We start from the raw sequence: 19,624 nt of genomic DNA, 5'->3' as shown, positions 1-19,624 counted from the left end.
CCCCCCCCCCCAACCCCCCCCAGACACAGGCAGGAAAAAAACACCATAGGGTCAAAGTAAGTTGTTATCTTGGGTAATGCATTGACCAGTGAAGACTGTCCACTCTAATCACGCTCTCCATATTTCTGGGGGTTGAGTAAAGTTAATTTTCCCTTTAGATGAGAATACAGGGTGAGGTTTTTAAAACGTCTCCACTAATAGAGAGGAGCGACAGGGTGGAAAAAGCAATAAGATTTGACCCACAGCGTAAATGAATTCCCAAAGGACTTCTTTGAAATGACTCTTTCTTGTTTTATTCTTCTCAATCTCCTACATGTACATGCAGTATATAAACCAAGATAAGATACTGGTCTGAAATACAATAGAAACGTTAGTGAAAATAGACAGTTGGTTGCAGAAACACATGCAAATCTGATCCTTTTCAGTGTTGAAAATGCAAGACACATTAGTTAACAACAGATTTGTACCTGAAGTTGTCTTCATGGCCAGATTGGATGAGGCAGGTTCCTCCATTAGAGCAGGGGAAACTGACACAGGCATTGATGGGTACTTCACAGTTTTGACCCTTGAGGAAAGGACATTGCAAAAAAGTTAATAATTGAACATTTAATATTTTTCTTCAAGAGCTAATTTCCCTATTCAAACAAAGACAGTTCCGGTCCACGGTTGGTTCACTTCACCAGTACCACCTTTTTACGCAGTCCCATTGATTTAACTGTTATTTGGCGTGAGAGATAATTCCTCCCTCTGGCACACCATTACATTCCCCTTCCTTTTTTGGAGTTGATCGCCATTTAAACTGACAAACAACAAGCTATGGAGCTAATAAGCTAAAAGCTAATGGTGGGAAACAAAAAGCCTAACTGTTGGGTGCCTGGGTGTTGCAGGGATAAAAGAACTCCATGACACCAGCCAAAGAGTTCAATAAAGTTTACATTTTTTGGAGTGGGAAGCTGTTAAGGGATCATGTTTTTGTGAATATAATAAGAAATCTCTTGTTTTCTTATTATATTAGAAACTGGTTGCAGTCTGCCTTTGCAAAGAGGGGCGGTGGATCTTGTGAACTTCCCCGTTCATTACTCTTTATTGAAGGAGTCAGGCAATCTGGCAGAAAGAGCTTGTTACTGTTAAATCCTATTAAAATATATATAAAACAATCTTTGAAACCCCTTGGATTTCATTTTTTATTGTCTTACAATATCAAATTACAGTCTTCAGGTTTTATTTACGGGAAACACTGACTACAATTAAAAAATATTTTTGGACCTTGGACAAGATGACATACAATGTTGTCCGCACAGTGTTTTTTTCTACAAAAAAAGTGAAACAAGGAAAACCAAATTAAAATACAGGTTACAATTGAGCTTTTGCACTTTTAGAAAAATCTATCTTCTCCTTTGGGACAACAGAGTTTTTTATATTCTAGATGTGGCGAAATTAAAAATTGTCCTGCAGAGAGATCGAGGGTTGAATAATTCTATTCTAGTTGGTTAATCTAAAAATACAGCAGTTTCTTAACCAAACACTTTACTTACCGGTATGTACTGTATGTACTGTGCAGTATGCACACATTTACCGGACAGTAAAGCATGACGCAGCCTACTGCCTTGATTTATTGTTCTTTTCACCACACACCTGTTTTCTAAATAAATAGCTTTCACTAGGAACTGTATCATGTATCAGAGTCCTAGACCTACACGCCCACTCTTCCTCCACATCGAACCCTGCGGCTGTAGTTTTAATTTCAAACCACCAAACCTTTGGCAACCAACACAGCCACTTCCTCTGATCAAAGCTGAGAACAGGACATTTATTCTTGTTTTTCTTCCCCATCCATCTTCATTATTTCCTCCTCTGTTTTAGGATTTTTTTTCTTTGTTCTTTGTTACTGGAGCAGATTATTATTCACTTCTTTTTTCTACCTCTATCCTTTCATTTTAGATGTTTTCTCTGTTATTTCCCTCATTCGCTCTCATTTACCGCTTTCCAATTTCTCTTTTCTTATACATCCACCTTTGTCACTCTATATCTGTAGTTTATGTCTCTCTCCTTTGTTCTCTGCTGGTCCTTCTTGATTCTTATAACACATAATTAACATTGTCCCAGTGGACACCGAAAGAAAAAACACTCAGACATGAACATGCACGCAGGCACGCAGGCACTCACACACACACACAACACAAACACACACAAACACACACACACACACAACACACACAACACACACACACACACCACACAACACCACACACACACACACACACACCACACACACACACACACCCTGTCTGTGACCTTGGCACGTGATGTTTTAATTAAAAGCAAGACTAAGGCTTTGTCCCTGTGAAAGCCCAAAGGTTAGCTGCGTGTACACATGAGACCATACGTGTATCTATAAACTGCTCGCATACACCCACACACAGACACAGAACCACCAAACGCAAGCACACACACAAACGCAAGCGCACAAACACCACACACACCACACACCACACACACACACAAACACCACACACCACACACACAGAGAGGCTTGAACCCACCGATCTCTACACACAATGCAAACAAAATACTGAAGACCCACACACACACACACACACACACACACACACACACACACACACACACACTAGTGGATTTTCATGTCTTTCCTAATGCAGGGGTCTTGACAATTATTACACCATTCGTCTTTTGATCAGTCAATACCTCCCAGTGCAGCCAGCTGCAGTCATCATTTCTCTATTGATGAACAGGTCTATGCATTATACATGCCAGGCCGAAGCTAAGCCTGATAATACTGCTAACACCACAAGCTTATGCAGCATGGCTATCCATCTAGGATACCTCACACATGCAGCCAATTCCATGAATCGGGAAGCACAAGTATACAGAATTACTACCAAATACTTAGTATCTAAGACAGTGTAGGTAGCTGGGATCAGGAGATGGACAATGACACTACCATAGGCTATGTTTCCATCCACACGTTGTTTATGAGAATGAAGTGATATCGAATACAAAATACTTTTTGGAAACAGTACAATTCAATTGAATTTCCATTAATTAGGACTCAAAATTTATACGTTCGGTCTCATTGCATTTTCTCTTGATCGATGTACAGCTTATGCAATAAACGCTGATATAACGCTATAACGAATTGCGATTAAGTTTTAGTTCATTTTATGGTTAAACAGACGCACCTGTCCTGCACCAAATCATAACTTATCACCCTTGTCCGGGCCAAGGGTTTCCGTAAAGTGTCTCTAAACCACGATCCCTCAGAACTGTTTGGAGTACTCTAGTTCTCACACCACATGCCACCTTCATTGTCGTTGAGCATTTACATCAACAGAGCAATGTGTTGATAGCATTGTTGTTTTCTTTTTATAGCTTGATATATGTTGCTATCAGCTGACACGTGAGCACTATTGCAACTTGTGCAATATTACTCCTTTGTAGGTAGACGGTGCAATCTATTTTGTCTGGCAAAACTTGATTTGCAAATGTCAGCTTGAATGTTGTGCAATTCAGTGCGAAAATAAATGGAAACACCATTGAATGTCTTAAATCAATTCGACTTAACAATTTGATGTCATGACGCACAGGTTTTTATTCGCTCTAAAGTCATTGGATGGAAACACTTTTATTTGCATGCGTGTTTTTTTTCCGCACACAAGATAATTTGGTTGACAAGTGGCTGAAACGCTGTCATTGTCAAGGTTCAAGGATTGATTTGTCCTGCATTCACACAAGCTTAAATATATTTTCGCTCTTGATGAACCACTTGGAAATGCCTCCAAACTTTCATAGAGGATGGCAGAGGCAATGAGCTCAACAACCAAGACTAGAAGATATTGTTTAGTGCTCTTCAATTTTACTGAAACTGCAGTGCTTTAAAGATAAAGACAAACTTGGCTTCCATTGTAGACTAAGAACCGAATGCATGCTATTTCAGGTTACCCCCTTCCATTTGAAAGTGTGTCTATTTAGTGTCTCACCTTGAATCCATATGGACAAGTGCAATGGTAGAATCCCATTGCATCAGAAACACAGGTACCATTGTTTTTACAGGGTGCTGCCAGGCAGGGGGCACACTTCGACATCAGGCTGATATCTACTGGACCTGAGACAATAATAGAAACAGAAGCAAATGAGAATAGAAAGAGGAGTGGGGAAAAGAGAGATGAAGTTAAGAAGACAAAAATGGAGCAAAGGAAAGTGTCAAAGGCCAAGACATACATATTTAGTCATATTGAGCTAAAAGGGGCTCCCTAACACTTAATTGAATGGATGGTGTGCTAAGAAAGCTTTACAGGATAAGAAAAGTAAGAGCTTAGGAGAGCAATAAATGTGATTTGTTTCAGAGGCCAGGGCATGTTGAAGCAAGAGGAAGTGGAATAGAGTATTTGATTCAGTGTGATGACGTGATCCTCTGACAAGACTATGTCCTTGTGCAAATGTTTCTTTGGACATGCAAGATCATGGTTTTCAAGATGTATTTTCTTCCTGTGTGTAAAAAGCCCACTTCTAAATTCTTTTTCCCTCTGGTCTGATAACAGGGGAGCCCTGGGGCAGGTAATGTTTGAGGTTGGCTGCTCCTGTAGTTTGTTCTGACTGAAATACAACTGAAGGGATGGAGTTTTTTTGTTCGTTGTTCTTTATCTTTGAGCCTTGAGAACGCTTGACTATTATCAAATTCTTGAGTGGTCAAAAACGTTTATATTTTGCACCAAATCTAAAATCATATCATAACTTATGAGACGTAATTGAGCATAAGAATGGACATTAATAAGAGTAAACATTAAAAACATCACAGTTCACATGGTCTGTTGTGAATATGTGGGTAATTTGACCTGAACTGCCTGAATTATTATCCCAGTCCAGCTCTGGTTGCCTTTGAGCCTGTATCTCAATGAACTTAACTTGTTTAAAGACAGACAATCTCATTGATGTGCTCTGAAGAGGTAGAAGGGTTACACAGAAGGTCTTGACAGAAAGACCAGGCATTTAATTTCTTCCACACTGCTGGAGCCAATCCCAGCATGCATTGGATGAGAGGCAGGGTAGACCCTGGACAGGTCACTAGTCTAACACTCAGCTAACACACATAGCAAAATAAACATCTTCACGCTCACCTTTAGACAAATGAGTAATTCAAAGTTTGTGATAACTGTGGTAAGATCATGTGACTGATATGGAATAGACAAGTGTTAAGGTAGAAAGAGTCAGAACACAGAACTGATTTAATCTCTCAGTATAATTGATCTTTGCAGGATTTTTTAAATCCCTGTCACTCATTCTGTGCACTAATCTAACAGAATCCAGGGATTAATCTAATGCTAATTCAGGTCAACATTCAGACATGTATGGACCAATAGAATATGCAGTAGCAAGTAGTGGTAAGTCAACAAAAAGAGAACAGTGAGCAGAGTAATGAGGAGACTATTTACCTTTACACTGAAATCTGTTGAGTGGTGTGGTAAGCAGTAGCCTGTCAGCCATGTCTGGAGGTCCAGTGCAACGAGCAATGCCTACATAAACACACTTAATTGACATCAACAGCAACTTCTCTTCTACACAATATGAGAGTGACATAACAAAGCATGTAATAATTTGGTTACAGGTATTTTAACATCATCTTAATGGTGATTTTTCATCTTACCGGGCTCTTTGAAGCCAGCCTTGACCCACTGAGAGAGCCAACGCAGGTCACAGTTACAATACAGGGGGTTGGCACCAAGTGCCCTAGACACACAGACACACAGAAACACAGACACACACAGACACACACAGACACACACACACACACACACACACACACACACACACACACACACACACAGAGTTTAAGTTATAATCCAAAACACTTGCATCAAAGACACAAAGAGATATACACTATGTGCAGCACTTACAGGTGGGACAAAGCGGTGAGGTGGTTGAAAGCTCCTTCTGGTATTGTTGAAAGGTTGTTACCATGGAGAGTGCTGGAAGAGAGAAATGCTTATGATGTTAATTTGAATTTGTAAATAATTTGTTTGATTAAGTATTTTTGATTATCACAATTTCTGCAGCAAGGAGAATAATGTGAAAAACAACATTTTGACTACTGGCCACTATTACTTCTACTACTACTACTACTGTATAGTATTGACACTGCTGCTAGTATTACATGTAACTGACTGGTCTATATTTAGATCAAAGTCTTGAGGCTGCATTTACACAAGGTTTACCCTTAGATGACAGCCCTCTTGTCTAATTGTATAATTAATACCAAAACATACCTACTGCCTCATATCCATCATATCAGAAGTAAATGGAACTGACAGTCAAGCTGCCTAATACTAAAGTCTCAGCAAACTAACACACCAAACCTGACTAGCTGCATGCTAAATTATTTAAATAATGTGTGGTTCCTCAGCTGCAGACACACCATCATCCCTTTTATAATGGAAAATAAATAAAATATTTATGAAAGAATAACACAAAATAAACACACAGCGTATTTTCATCGTTGGGCAATAAAGCTTGTCCTGGTCTCTGAATAGAATATTATATTATACTCTCATATGGACATGAGGCAGACTAAAGTGTGTGTATGTGTGTGTGTAAAAGTTTGTGTCAAAGGGACAAACTGCAGGCTGTGAAGTGTATTGATGTGAGCTTGTGCCTTTCTGTTCTGTGTGCCTTTGGGTTTTTGTGTATGTGTTTTTGCGCGTAGATGTGTTGGTGTGTATGTGTGCGCGTTTCAAAAAACTTTTGTCTCCAAGGGCTCAGAGAATGCAGTGTGTGTGTGTCCTTTGTGTCTCGTCATTTGAGTGTGTTGCCTGCTGGATATAAGTTCACATACCATTAGGGTGAAGGGCTGTAGCAGGGGGCGGGCATCAAACCAACACTATTGGAAAAATGTGTCGGTGTGTGTGATTTTTTGTGTGTGCATGTGTGTGCATGTTCAGGTCAGCATGTACCAGAGTGGGTAGCTTTGTATGCAAGTGTCTGTGCAACATTACTTATTTGTGTGTATAACTGTGTGTGTGTGTGTGTGTGTGTGTGTACATGCGCATTTGCGTGTGTTTGTGCATCTATGTACGGTGGTCTAACAGCCCCCGCATAAAGGCTGGCCCAGAGGGGGTTGTGGGTAATGAGGAAGTGACAGTGATGGCTGCCTGGCAACCAGTTGCTATGCGAGGGCAGAGAAGGATCAGTCCCTACGGCAACATCAACTAAAATGAAAGAAAGAAAGGAGGGAAGAAACAAAAAAGCGAAAACTAAACTTGGTGAAAGATTAAAGCCTCGTAAGAGATATAGTACAGTCAATATATAGAGAAAAGGTCAAAAAACAAAGCTGACTTTTTAGAGGGTGAGACTAGGACCTTTTCTTTCTGAACAAACATGGTGGCCAAAGTTCAGAAAAAAATGTCTACAGAGAATTAATCAAGGTAAATGTATGAGATCTCCAATCATTATTTCATGTTGATGGGGCTTAATATGAAAAGCCTTTTGCAATGATTGTGAAATTCTACCAATAGATCTTTACCTTCTAAGATTTCGAACTATAATAAACTATAAAGTTAGGAGTACCAGCCTCAATACCATTGTCAATGTGATGACATACAGTACTATATATATATATATATATATATATATATATATTTAAATGCAATTTTCTGTTCATCAATATAAAAAAAGCCATTCACTTCCATCATATTGGGGTGGAAGTGCAAATTTGAGAAGTAAATTAGGTTTCTTGTCATTTAAGTAAATTGACATTTAAAGAGATGGTAGAAATAATCTTTAAGAGTAATTTTACACCCCCTGAAACCTCCAGTGATTTAACTACTCCCGCTGCTTTTGCTTTGTTGGGTTTCAACTTATATTTTAAAATGCTACATATGGCACGTACAAGAACCAAAAGTAAATTCTGCTGTCACTGAGCACTGAGGTGTGTTCAGCTGCTCGTATGTGTGTGAGAGGATGGTCAGACAGCAAGATTTACGTGTACATTGTGTGTGTGCTCGTGTGGGTATGTGAGACAGAGGGTGGACAACCAGATGGATGACTGAGAGAAACAGGGGCTGGAGGTCGATTCATCAAACACAACATTGGGCGAGGAGAGCGAGAGAGAGAGAGAGAGAGAGGGGGACACAATAGGAGAGGTCAGAGCATGCAGATAGAGAGGGAGCATTAAGGAGGAGATGAGAGATTGTTACTTTTATCGCTGAAACAACAAATGATTGGGTGGCTGTGACTCATTTTGTGACTGGGTCTCAACATGGCACTCGGCCTGGCACCAGGGGAGTGATTAAACTTTGATTTAGCTTAGTACTATAACTAGAAAAGGGGAGTGTTGAATATTGAATCCACTGCGGCACTTAAAGATGAAGCTTACTACTCACAGCAGGCGAAGTGACTTGAGCCCGTCAAAGGCATGGACCGGGATGCAGCGAATCTGGTTATAACTCAGGATGCTGGAAGACACAGGACATGCACAAGGTCACAACAACACTCTTTCTGACTCATAATGCTGGTTTTCACAGTATTAATTTTCTTGGATGAACTCATTTTAAATTATATCCCATTGTATTAAGACTACATCCCTGAAAACACAAGATGAATGTAGAGGGACCGATTTAAAGGAATAGAGAAGAGGGAAGACAGGAGAGCTGAACCAGCAGATTGGGTTTTACAATACCTTGGCACAGAACCTGAAGCCAACGTAGGTTAAGTATGGGGAAATAAAAAAGAAGGCCACATTTCAAATGAAGCAGAAAATGTAGGTAAAGGTAAACAAAAACTGCCAAAGGCAAAGCTGAGACTCCCGAACCACAGGTATTTTCTTCTCTTTTAAAATTGCAAATTACCGAGAAATTAAGTTTAGTAATATACGTAAGGGTGAAGGAGAGAAACAGTTAAGGACAGAATTTTGATTAGAGTCAAATGAGATAAATTGTCGGTTTCAGAGTGCTATCATTAGTCAACATCATTGACATTACCCATAGGTTTCTGAAGAACCAAAATAAAACCTGAAGCCCGGTGGCAGTGCCTGACGTCGGCTTAAAATCCCCAAAAAAAGGCAAAGAGGTTATAGAAGAAATTAGCTACAGAGACTAAAACATTTTTGCTGTTGACTTTGGCTATAAGGTTGGGGGTCTATGAGGATTGACTCCTTTTTGGCCAATCAAGGAACTTTTTTAGCACTGAAGGTTGCCACTTGGAAAAAACCAAAATCATTCTCATCTCTCTCAACTTCAGGTTGAGAATTTATGTAGAAGTTAGAGAAAGGAGCCTAACAGCCAAGGAATCTACAGATTAAGAAAACGTGATGTGGAAAAATAAACACTCTCCTCTACTTCTTTAACTCTTGGCAAGGTGTGCTTGAGCTAGGCATTTAACTGAGCAAGTGCCACTGATGCTATCAAACAGTAGGAGTCTGTGGTGGCACTGGGTTGTAATATAAACATAAAACGGGGCGTTGCTGGAAAAGCGCAAATGTACTTTGCCAGGACAAACAAAATCTTCAAAATTGATTTAAAATCCATATAAGAGATAACATAGAGTCCAAAAAGAGACAAAATTAGCAATAAAAGAAATCTGTATGCAAAATAGAATGGCAGTTAAAGAAAGGGGGAATTTAAGAGAAACTAAAGCAGATTATAATCCAACAGGTTCACTGTTTGAGTGGCAAAGTGGAAGGACAATGACAATTTTGAAAGGAATAAGAAGATAGGAAAGCAATATACCACATGTTAGAAATGAGACGAAAGAGGAAGACAATACAAGAAGATACAAGGGTGGGAAATGAATAGAAGAAGAGTGATTTGGTATAAAAGAACAGAAGTGAAAATACTACAATGAGAGAAGTAAGCAAGATAGTAAGAAAGAAAATATGAAGAAAGAGAAAGAGAGGAAGAGGAAGATACCAACAAAAAATGGGAGAGAAAAGAAAAAGCAGGAAAATATGGAAAAAGAGGAATGAGAGACGATAGGTCAACTAATCAAAGTTAAGAGAAGAAAAGACATCTAGTGTTTTTCAACCTTATACACACACACAAAACCCATCCATACGTGGGAAGGGATGTGTGCATTTATGATTAGGTGTGTGTTGCCGTGGTTACGTACAGTGTGGCTAGTTGAGTCATGTTGCTGAAGGTGAAGGGGGCCAATGTGCTGATGCTGTTGTTGCTCAGGTCCCTGTGTAGATACAACCATAAAATAAATGCACACAGACAAATACACACATACAGAACACATGCATGGTAGGTTTCTGAACTGTCTGCACAAGGACTTGTGTATTCTGTTCAAGGGTATGTGAGTGGTACATACACCAGTAACAGTTGCTTGAGGCCTGGCAGCTCCTTGGGCACAGATGTCAGCATATTACCCTCCAGGTAACTGCAAGGAAAGGTGCATAGTTAATGTAAAACAATATACACACAAGGAGGACTCAAATAGAGTATTGTGTCTTCTTTTTTTAATTCAGGTGTGTTTTGTTAATGTGATCAGCTACAAACTAAACAGAATGAGAAATAAAGGAATACGTCAACATTTTGGGAAATACTTTTATTTGCTTTTTCCAAAATGGAGTTGAGAGAAAGATCGATACCTCTCAGCTACAGCTGAGCCAGGAGGCGATTAGCTTAGCATAGCATAAAGACTAGAATCAGGAGGGAATAGCTAGCGTGGCTCTCTTCAAAGTTCAAAGCAAAGGTTTTGTGCATCCACCCAGCACTTTTGTGCAGGAGCTCCGATGGTTGCCAGGCAACTTCCCAGGGACCACTAGAGTCCACTGGCTGTTGTTAGTAAAAAAAAAGAAGAAGTAAAAAAGAAGAAGTTATTTTTGCATTTTTGTTAATGTGCAGATTAACAAAAAAAAGAAGCTAAAAACGTTGTTATGCATAGCCTTGAACGTTGATCTGGGCTTGGCTAGTTGTTGCCACTGGCTTCCAGTCTTTATGCTGAGCTGAGCTAATTGCCTCCTGAATGCAGCTTCATACTTACAAACAGAAATAGCAATGTGTTCCATTCTAACTCTCTGCAAAAAAGATTACGTGAATCAATACATTTTTATTTGTCACATGAAATAATACGAGGTAGTTCCCAAAAAGGACTATTGATTTAAACAAAGAGCAAAGCTAAGCTTTTGTTAGACCGCACCAATATCTCTCTTTAACTTGATTTTCATGTAGTTCCATATTGCTTTTATCTGATTTTAGCAGAGAGAGTAACAGGGAAAATGAGGAGAGAAAAAAAAAAGGTTGACACAAATATAGGAGGTCATGTATGGCACATAAAAGTAAATGCTGGTTTTTGACACCGTCATCACCTCCAGTTAGCTTGTACCAACAAAACTATGTTGAATTTTCTGCATAAGTAAATGACTGTGGGAGATTCACCAGACAGCCAATAAAGATGGGACAAGATCATTGGGTTGTAAACTGGACATGTGGCTTTAAACACATACTTAACCACTGCAAACATACAATATTCAACTACAGATTCTGCTGTGTTTGTGAGTATTTGAGAAAAAAAAGTTAACAAACATATATACACTCCAGCACACACACACATTTTATGATTAATTGGTCTCTGCTCCCTCACTCTCAGGTCATAAGTAGGCCATGTGGACAGTATGATGGAGTGTCTTCTTCAGCTTGATCAATACCTAATCACTGCTATTGACCCCGCAAAGCAGGCCTATTTCATAGCTAGAGAGGTTTCTGTGTGTGTGTGTGTGTGTGTGTGTGTGTTTGTGTGTGTGCAAGCAATTATTCACCTTCCCTACGAGAGATTGTCTTCCTACTGCTTTCTAAATGTCCTAATCCCAATTAACATGTTTTACCCTTTTTTATCCTACATTAATTCTAAAATTACTTTCATTGTAGACATTTTCTATATTGGTGTCTCTTTATTACGGGGATTCCTTCAAGCTTGAAATAAATAAGAGAAAACAAGTTACAAGATGTGGCAGCTGTGCTATACAGGGAAATCAAGGCAAATAAATTATTAAAAGTATTAAAACTATCTGATATAAGACATCACATTATTGTACTAGACAAAAGTTAAAAAACAACGAAATAAAATAAACCTTCACAGCTCTGGCAGAGCTTTTTCATATCACAAATGGCCATTGGCTTCCTAAGGCATTATACCATTTTAAAATGAATATTTCTTAAGCAATTTGTGAAATATCATTAACACTTTCTGGTATCCCCTCTCAGCTGTATGTAACTGTTCGGGCAGTCTTTTACTCTTTCACTGTTTGGCTGTGTAATGTATTAGACACTTTGTGAGTGTGTGCTGTGGTGATTCATAGATTTATGACATCAACATCCAAACACAAACACACAAGTACCTGCAGCACTCACTTGCCTATAAACCCATCAAGTCACACAGGAAGAAAGAGAGAGAAAGAGAGTGTGTGCTGTGTGTATATTCACTAAATGGTTTGCTAGTTCCTGAAGCAGCAGAGGGCAAACTGCAGCATCAATATTGCACTGCAGCAATATGTGAGTGTGTGTGGTTGGGATTTTGCATGTTACTGCAAAGTAATCATTGACAAAAAAAAATTGTCTGCTGGTATGTTCATTGACTTTTTGTGTCTGTGTATTTGAACAAAGGTGAATGTGTACATCCCAATGTGTGTGTGTGTTTGTGTCTCTGTGTGCGTGTGTGCATGCATGCATGTGTGTGAATGTGTGTGTGTTTGTGTGTGTGTCGGTGCATGTGTGTGTGTGTGTGTGTGTGTGGAGAAATGCTGCTTGCTATGTTTGTTTTGTGTGTGCATGCAGCATGTGTGTGGTGTATGCATGTGTGTGTGTGTGTGTGTGTGTGTGTGTGTGTGTGTGTGGTGAGAGTGTGTGTGTGTGTGTGTGTGTATATGACTCACAGCTCTGTGGTGTCCTTGGGAATGCCCTTGGGCAGAGAGTGCAGCCCTCTGTTGCTGCATCGCACCACGCCGTCTGTGCACGTGCAGACGTCAGGACAACCTGATGCAGGAAGACAACCATTATCCTCAGCACCTGGAGAGAGAGGGAAAAGAGACAGATAGTGGGATATTGGACAAAGAGTAAACAGTATAGGGGTGAGAAGGATACAGAGAACAGACAAACAAATGGACAGAGGTGGGTGAGAGACAAAAAGAGCAACAGTGTGAGGAAAAAAGGAGAAGGAAATGAAACAGACAGAGGCGAGGAGGTTGAGATGGGTTAGGGCAAAATGGATGGAGAGAGAAAAAATAGAAAAGTAAGAACAAAGAGAGAAAGAGAATAAATAAAGATACGGACTGAACTGTAAGTGTGCTTCTTGGTCAACTCTAATCAACTCTGCACTCAGCACTTTTAAAGAGCACTTTATAATCCATATCAAATGACCAGGGGCTGCTGAAATCAGCTACACTGGTGTGGTTCAACATCTGCCACAGTGATAATAGAAACCCTTTGCATGATTCTGGAGAAACACTGAGCAGATGTTGATGGTCGGCGTCAACTTAAAAAGTGATCTGCAGTCATCTTTAGCTATACCACCTGCATTGTTTTGTCTTACCAAGATGTGAATGTCCTATTAAAAATTGCGTGATATCAAATTTAACTAAAAAAAACATATTTAAACTGAATGGGGGCCGAGGAGGCCTCAGCAGCACATACTAGACAGGCGGTAGCGTACTGCACATGTTAAGTCTGTTGCTTTTCATCTTTAAATTGAAGCTTTTATTCTTAATTTAAAAAAACAACTTTTTAAAAGTATGGTTGCGTTAAACTGTAAAGCTGCACTGTTGGCGCGCTGTACTGTTTGCCTATATGTACTTCTACCTTTCGTTGTTCCACCTCTTTTCGGTCTCATTCTCGATCTGTTTGTTTTTTTATACACACAAACACTCTTTCTGTCATTCTTTGTCCCTCTCACACTCTTCACTTTTCTTCTCTCTTTTTTGCTGACTGGTGACTAACTCGTGGCGTGCTCGGTATGCAGCTCAGCCTAATCATCTCAAGTCATCCTAACGAATGCCTATACTGGCACAAACCGCGTAAGCACACACACACACACACACACCACACACACACAACCACACACACCCACACCACACACACACACACACAAACACACACACACACACACACCACACACACCCAGTGCGGCAAAAACATCTGAGTGATTGTAATGTTTAACACTCAGAGTAAGATGGACCACAGACTACAGAGTTGTTTTGGCTTAAAACGCCCTCCATTTCCTGACTGACAGACAAGCACACTTTAATCTAGCGCTGCAGTATGTAAATAGTCAAACTGAGGTCCCAAATGTAAAACAAGCTGACTTAAAACCATAATGAAGGATAATGACAATTGGACCCTAAGCCAATCATAACACCACTGCAATCTGAGTTTGTGTGTATGTTGTTACTTGTTTGTGTGGCGAGAGAGAGAGAGAGGAGAGAGAGAGAGAGAGGAGATGAGAGAGAGATGAGAGAGAGAGAGGGGGGGTGAAGAGAGATAGTCCTGAGACGAGAGAGAGAGAGAGAGAGAGAGAGAGAGAAATATTTATGCTCTGTGTTCATACTTGGGTGCTTTTTGCCAATATGCTGCCATGGGCTACAGTGATATGAATGCATGTGTGGAGGCATAAGTGTATGACTTTGGTGCACATTCAGTTTGTTAAATAGCTATCTCCTCCTGTCCTATGGTCATTTCCTCCTCCACTTTGTAGTTTTCTAATTGTGGTAATGACTAAATGTTGAGCAAATGGGCGCTTACGTGCCTGTGTGTATGAGCGTGTGTCTTATTTGATGTGTGTAGCTATTGAGTCCACAGGGAAGCGTAGCCGTGGGCTGACTCACTCCACAGTTGGCTGATTGAACTAACATCTAAATGTGCGCTAAATATCTTCTCACAAATTCAATTAACTTTACCCTTCCCCCGGCTACCTCTGGACAACTTAACAGTCATTTTACTCAACTATAAATAGACTGGACATGGGGACCTTGGTTGTGTGTGTGTGTGTGCTCTTTTGCTTCCATCTTTTTAAGAACAACTTTGAGATTTACACCTTCAGAGTGTGGAGATTTAACCGTCCCCGAGAGCCTGTGTCGCCCCTGTTTGGTAGTTTGTTTGTCTGACAGGATATGTTAGGGCAGTTGGGCCTTGAGTCAAAGAATAATTCATTTTATGTTGGTGATGATCCAGGTCTTTGCTTCCCATCCTCAAACAATAGTGTTTGAGTATGATACAAAAATAATCAATTTTAAATTGTAGATTGTAGGTCAAAAAACATATTGACATATAGAACTTGTGTTATTATATGTTTATATAAGAATTTGGATTATCATAGAGTTAAGGTTAGACATTTAATGTAAACACTGTAAGGTCCTCATAAGTGCAGAAGTACTGGAGTGTGATATCAGCCATTGGAATTTATGTTTGTGCAGCTGAATTTGTGTGTGTGTGTGTGTGTGTGTGTGTGGGAGTGCAATATGCAATAATGAATAGTTTCCTTACTTGAGCAAACCTGGCTAAGTACTTTCAAAAGTAATTTTCACTAAATGGTTGCAGCACAGCTACAGGAAATTACAAAAGTGTAATGAATTCAAAGAAACTCAGGATGAAGATAAAGGCAAAACAAGATAGAAATAGAGAAAGAGAGGAGATTGAATATAGTTTAAAGTGTAAAGCTATAAACAAACAAATATGTAATAGACAGCAGAGCCAGACCACACTTTGTCAATGGCTCAAACTTGGCAGCCAAAACAGCGGCCTACGTCGCTATAGGCAGCCATCGTTGTGGCAACAGCAACATCCCTGTAAAAACCACAAGGTGATGTCATCTATGGCTGTTATTTGCCAGTAGTTACTGATCATTCTGTCCTCACAATACCCCGCTGGGGATGTGCATGTGTGCGTGTATCTGCTGTCTTAAGACATTGGATGATGGAAGTTTTTGCAACGAGTATCTGGACGGATTGTTAAAGTTTGACACAAGACGGGAATCAGGAATGAACATGTTCTCACTTCAGTCGAGTCAAGTACAAACTAAAAGAACTGACGTAGCTAAGGATGTTACAATATTTCTTTGTGAGAACAGTTGTAAGTCAATCTGAGTAAAACCCTCGTGTAAAAAGGCAGTTGCAAAAATATAAATAGTTGACCTTTTCTCATTACCCAAACCTGCACGTCAGCAGGAATTTCTCTTCATTCGAATTGTATTTTCCTTGCTCCCATTACCAACCTTAATGTCTCAAAAAGACTTTAAAAAGTACTTATTAAAAATATGTTGGGCATTTATCAACAAATATAAAACAAATTTCCTTTGAAATGCCTTTCCTGAAAAATGTAGGATGCAGTCAGTAATTTGGGATGTGTAAACATAATGCAACGACATTTCATTTACCTTTCCATGAACTAACTCTTGCTTTCATCTGTGCAGGACACATGGCTGCTGAGTGACACATGTCCTTTATTTCAGATTGTGACCTTTCTGGTTTCCTGACACTCCAGTGTAATTGCAAATGCTGGCTTTACATAATGGAACATGGTAGACCAATCTTATACTTTCTCAAGTGTTGTTCACTCCAGAATTTCTTTTAGCAACGTTTTATGTATAAGCAGTGTTAGCTCTAATTATGTTAATAGGGCAAAAACAAGTCGAGGCTCACCATCGCATGTGAAGTCTGGGGTGGCCACATCCTGGATGGGGATCTCCTTCAGGAAGGCTGGCTTCTGACAGCGAGGGTTTCCACTAACCACCCTGGTCTTCTTCAGCCACTGACCCAGCCAGGCCAAATGACAATCACACACATATGGGTTGGACAGGAGGTTACTATGAAAATAAAGGTGGACAGAGAGAGACAAAGAAATCATTGAAACAGGGTCATTGCAAAACAAACAAACTGGACACCAGTATAGGAAATATGTTGTTGCACAATTGTAGTTACGTATACATACATGTTTCCACAATATAATGAATTCATCATGGCAACATGATGTTCACTTGCAATCAATGTTTTCCCTGAATTTTGCCCTCATAAATAAAATATTGATGTATAATTTCTGAGATGTAGACCTATAATAAGGCAAAATAGAGTTTATCAGCTACTTTTTTCAAGAGCCTTTTCTAAAATTAATAATAAAAAATATCAATTTGTATGGTATACATCACACTGCAAACCCCATAGGTATACCAGTTTTTCAATCAGCCATACATTTTAATAAATTAAGATAAAGATAAAGAGAGGATGGGAGAGAAAGGGAACAAAAGAAAGGCAAAAAGAAAAGGTTATCAGTTATTTGTTTTCATTTTGTATAGTACAAGCGAGATGGAGAATGGAAAGGAAAAGGTGGCAGAGTGAGAACGTGTGATAGAGAGAAAGAAAAGAGAAAAGGTTATCTGTGCATTTCATTCAGTTTTGATCATCCCTCATTGCATTTTGTTTCTTTTGTAACACTGCTCATGTAATATTTATGCTGAACCATATTTAAACTGAATTGGGGCCGAGGAGGCCTCAGCAGCACATACTAGACAGGCGGTGCACTTAAGTACATTTTCTTCTTCGCTCACTGTTGTTTTAGATGAGCTACAGTTCAGTGATTACTTTTTTGTTTCTTCTTTATTGAGATTTAGGGGTGCTGTTATATAAGGTGGTACAATAATGAGGAGTTTACTAAGAAATTAAAATTCTGTTCCTTATTTGTCCTTTCTTTGACAAGAAAAAATAATTGGAAATTAACGGAATTAAATTTTAGCAGTATAACGAGTCACACCTATCTCTTTAATCGTGTCTCCAAATCGTGTCAAGACGTGCAAGTGGCATATTGCTTTTCACTATGTCTGCTGAACCAATAAAACTGAATGTTGCTGTTTGAGCTACAATGTTAACATGTGCTGCTATAGATATGGGCGAGTTATTTCCTCATTTCCTTGTAATGAATTAACATTGCTGCCTGGCAACCAGACCTATGGTAAATCCCTTCCTTCCTTACCAATGTGTTAATCTTTTAATTAAACAGACAAAATCTATTGGAAAACAATGCACTACAAACCAAAACTGATATAGGGAATAGTAGGAGTTAGAGAGAAGAGGAGAATAACAGAGGAAATATAAGGAAATTAAGAGAGGAAGTGTTAAGAACAGAAGGTCTAGAAATAAAAACTATCTTTCTTTCACGCCAAACCGCAGGTGGGTGTTGCATACAAAATAAAGTTACTACACAAATGACTATGAATGAAAAACTGATGCTGAAATAAAAAAATGAACAGTGATGACATAAAAGGACAGGGATGATGGTAATAGAATATCATACCATTTTTTTTAGTGATAATCACCAACAGCCCCACTGAGCAAACCTGAGTTTATGCAACAATGCATCCATCCATCCATGCTCCCTCTCCCCCGTTCTCATTTCACCTCTCTTGTCTCCCACCTTTCCAGCAAAAAGACTCAAATAGAAACATAAATGGAAGATGACAGCTACACAGCAGGACAGGGAGCAAAAACAAAAAGGCAGAACAAGGGAAGCAAGTATGAAGGAAAAGAAAGTGAGAGTAGACAGAGAAGAGACTTTGTATGTCTGTGTCAGAGACACAAACACACACCACAAACACACCCACACACCACACACAACACACACAAACACACACACACACACACACACACACACACACACAACACACACACACACACAACACACACACACACACACCACACACACACAACAGGGACACGTAACTTAAAAGAATATGCAAATAATTCATGCCTTTGTTGCAGCAGGTGTGTTGATCTATGGGACGATAGAACAAGCTCACATATGGTCTTGCATGTGTGTGTGCGGGTGTGGGTGTGCAGATGCTGAGATATATTTAGCTTTGATAACAAATGTCCTGGGATCCAGACCAATCTAGTCGATAATGATGGAGAGCATCTGTAAGGACAACAGTGCCCAGCGAGCAACATGCTCACTGCGTGCGTGTTTGTGTGTGTGTGTGTGTGGGGGGGGTGCTCCCACAACTGGTAGATTACTCCCACAACAGAGCTAGACTCTGAAAAATTAGAGAGTCAGAGAAAGAAGGAAAGAAAGAAAGAGAGATCAAGACAAAGAGAGAAGCAGAGACAAAGGAGGGTTGAGATACTGCCAGATTGAAAGATAGCAAAAATAATGGAATGGAAATGGGAAAAACAACAACAACAACAAAAAATGGGAAATATGCACTACAAAGACAAGGAAAAGTTGTCAGATGGAACTCACATGGTGGACAGGGAGTGCAGGGTGGAGAAGGCTCCTGGGGCAATGCTGGAGATCCTGTTGTCGTACAGCGACAGCAGACGCACTGAGCTCAGACCCGTAAAAGTACTGTTGTCAATGCAGCTGATCTGGTTGCTCCGCATCATTCTGGAAATACACATTCCATATATATTCAATAAATGAAAAGCTAAGAAGTTTGCCCATTTTGCTTTACCTTGAACCTAGGATGTTTTTTGACAGGCAGTTATTTGCCGTTTTTCCACTGCATGGTATCTACTCGACTCGCCTCGACTCAACTTTTTTGCTAACAGGTACTTTTTGTAGTACTACCTCAATCGAGGTTCCAAGTGAGCTGAGGCAATACCAAAAGGTGACGTGAAAACCTGCAGACTGCTGATTGG

At 39.7% G+C, this 19,624-nt stretch overlaps 1 protein-coding gene across 2 annotated transcripts in view; it reads right to left on the bottom strand.

The window, feature by feature from the left end:
* slit3 (slit homolog 3 (Drosophila)) overlaps window positions 1-19,624 on the bottom strand; it is a 241,373-nt gene that overhangs the window by 26,144 nt on the left and 195,605 nt on the right. For both annotated transcript variants that reach the window (XM_032528032.1, XM_032528033.1), the window contains 11 exons: window positions 19,227-19,370; window positions 16,640-16,803; window positions 12,884-13,016; window positions 10,321-10,389; window positions 10,117-10,188; window positions 8,394-8,465; window positions 5,913-5,984; window positions 5,663-5,745; window positions 5,451-5,531; window positions 3,999-4,123; window positions 468-565 (listed from right to left, as the gene is read on the bottom strand). In XM_032528032.1, the coding sequence (XP_032383923.1) occupies window positions 468-565; window positions 3,999-4,123; window positions 5,451-5,531; window positions 5,663-5,745; window positions 5,913-5,984; window positions 8,394-8,465; window positions 10,117-10,188; window positions 10,321-10,389; window positions 12,884-13,016; window positions 16,640-16,803; window positions 19,227-19,370 (1,113 nt within the window). The remainder of the gene's footprint in view (window positions 1-467; window positions 566-3,998; window positions 4,124-5,450; window positions 5,532-5,662; window positions 5,746-5,912; window positions 5,985-8,393; window positions 8,466-10,116; window positions 10,189-10,320; window positions 10,390-12,883; window positions 13,017-16,639; window positions 16,804-19,226; window positions 19,371-19,624) is intronic.

The sequence above is a fragment of the Etheostoma spectabile genome, chromosome 10, assembly GCF_008692095.1.
Source record: "Etheostoma spectabile isolate EspeVRDwgs_2016 chromosome 10, UIUC_Espe_1.0, whole genome shotgun sequence".
Lineage (NCBI taxonomy): Eukaryota > Metazoa > Chordata > Actinopteri > Perciformes > Percidae > Etheostoma > Etheostoma spectabile.
The sequence above is the reverse complement of the archived record's forward strand: the minus strand, read 5'-3'. Positions and strand labels throughout refer to the sequence as shown.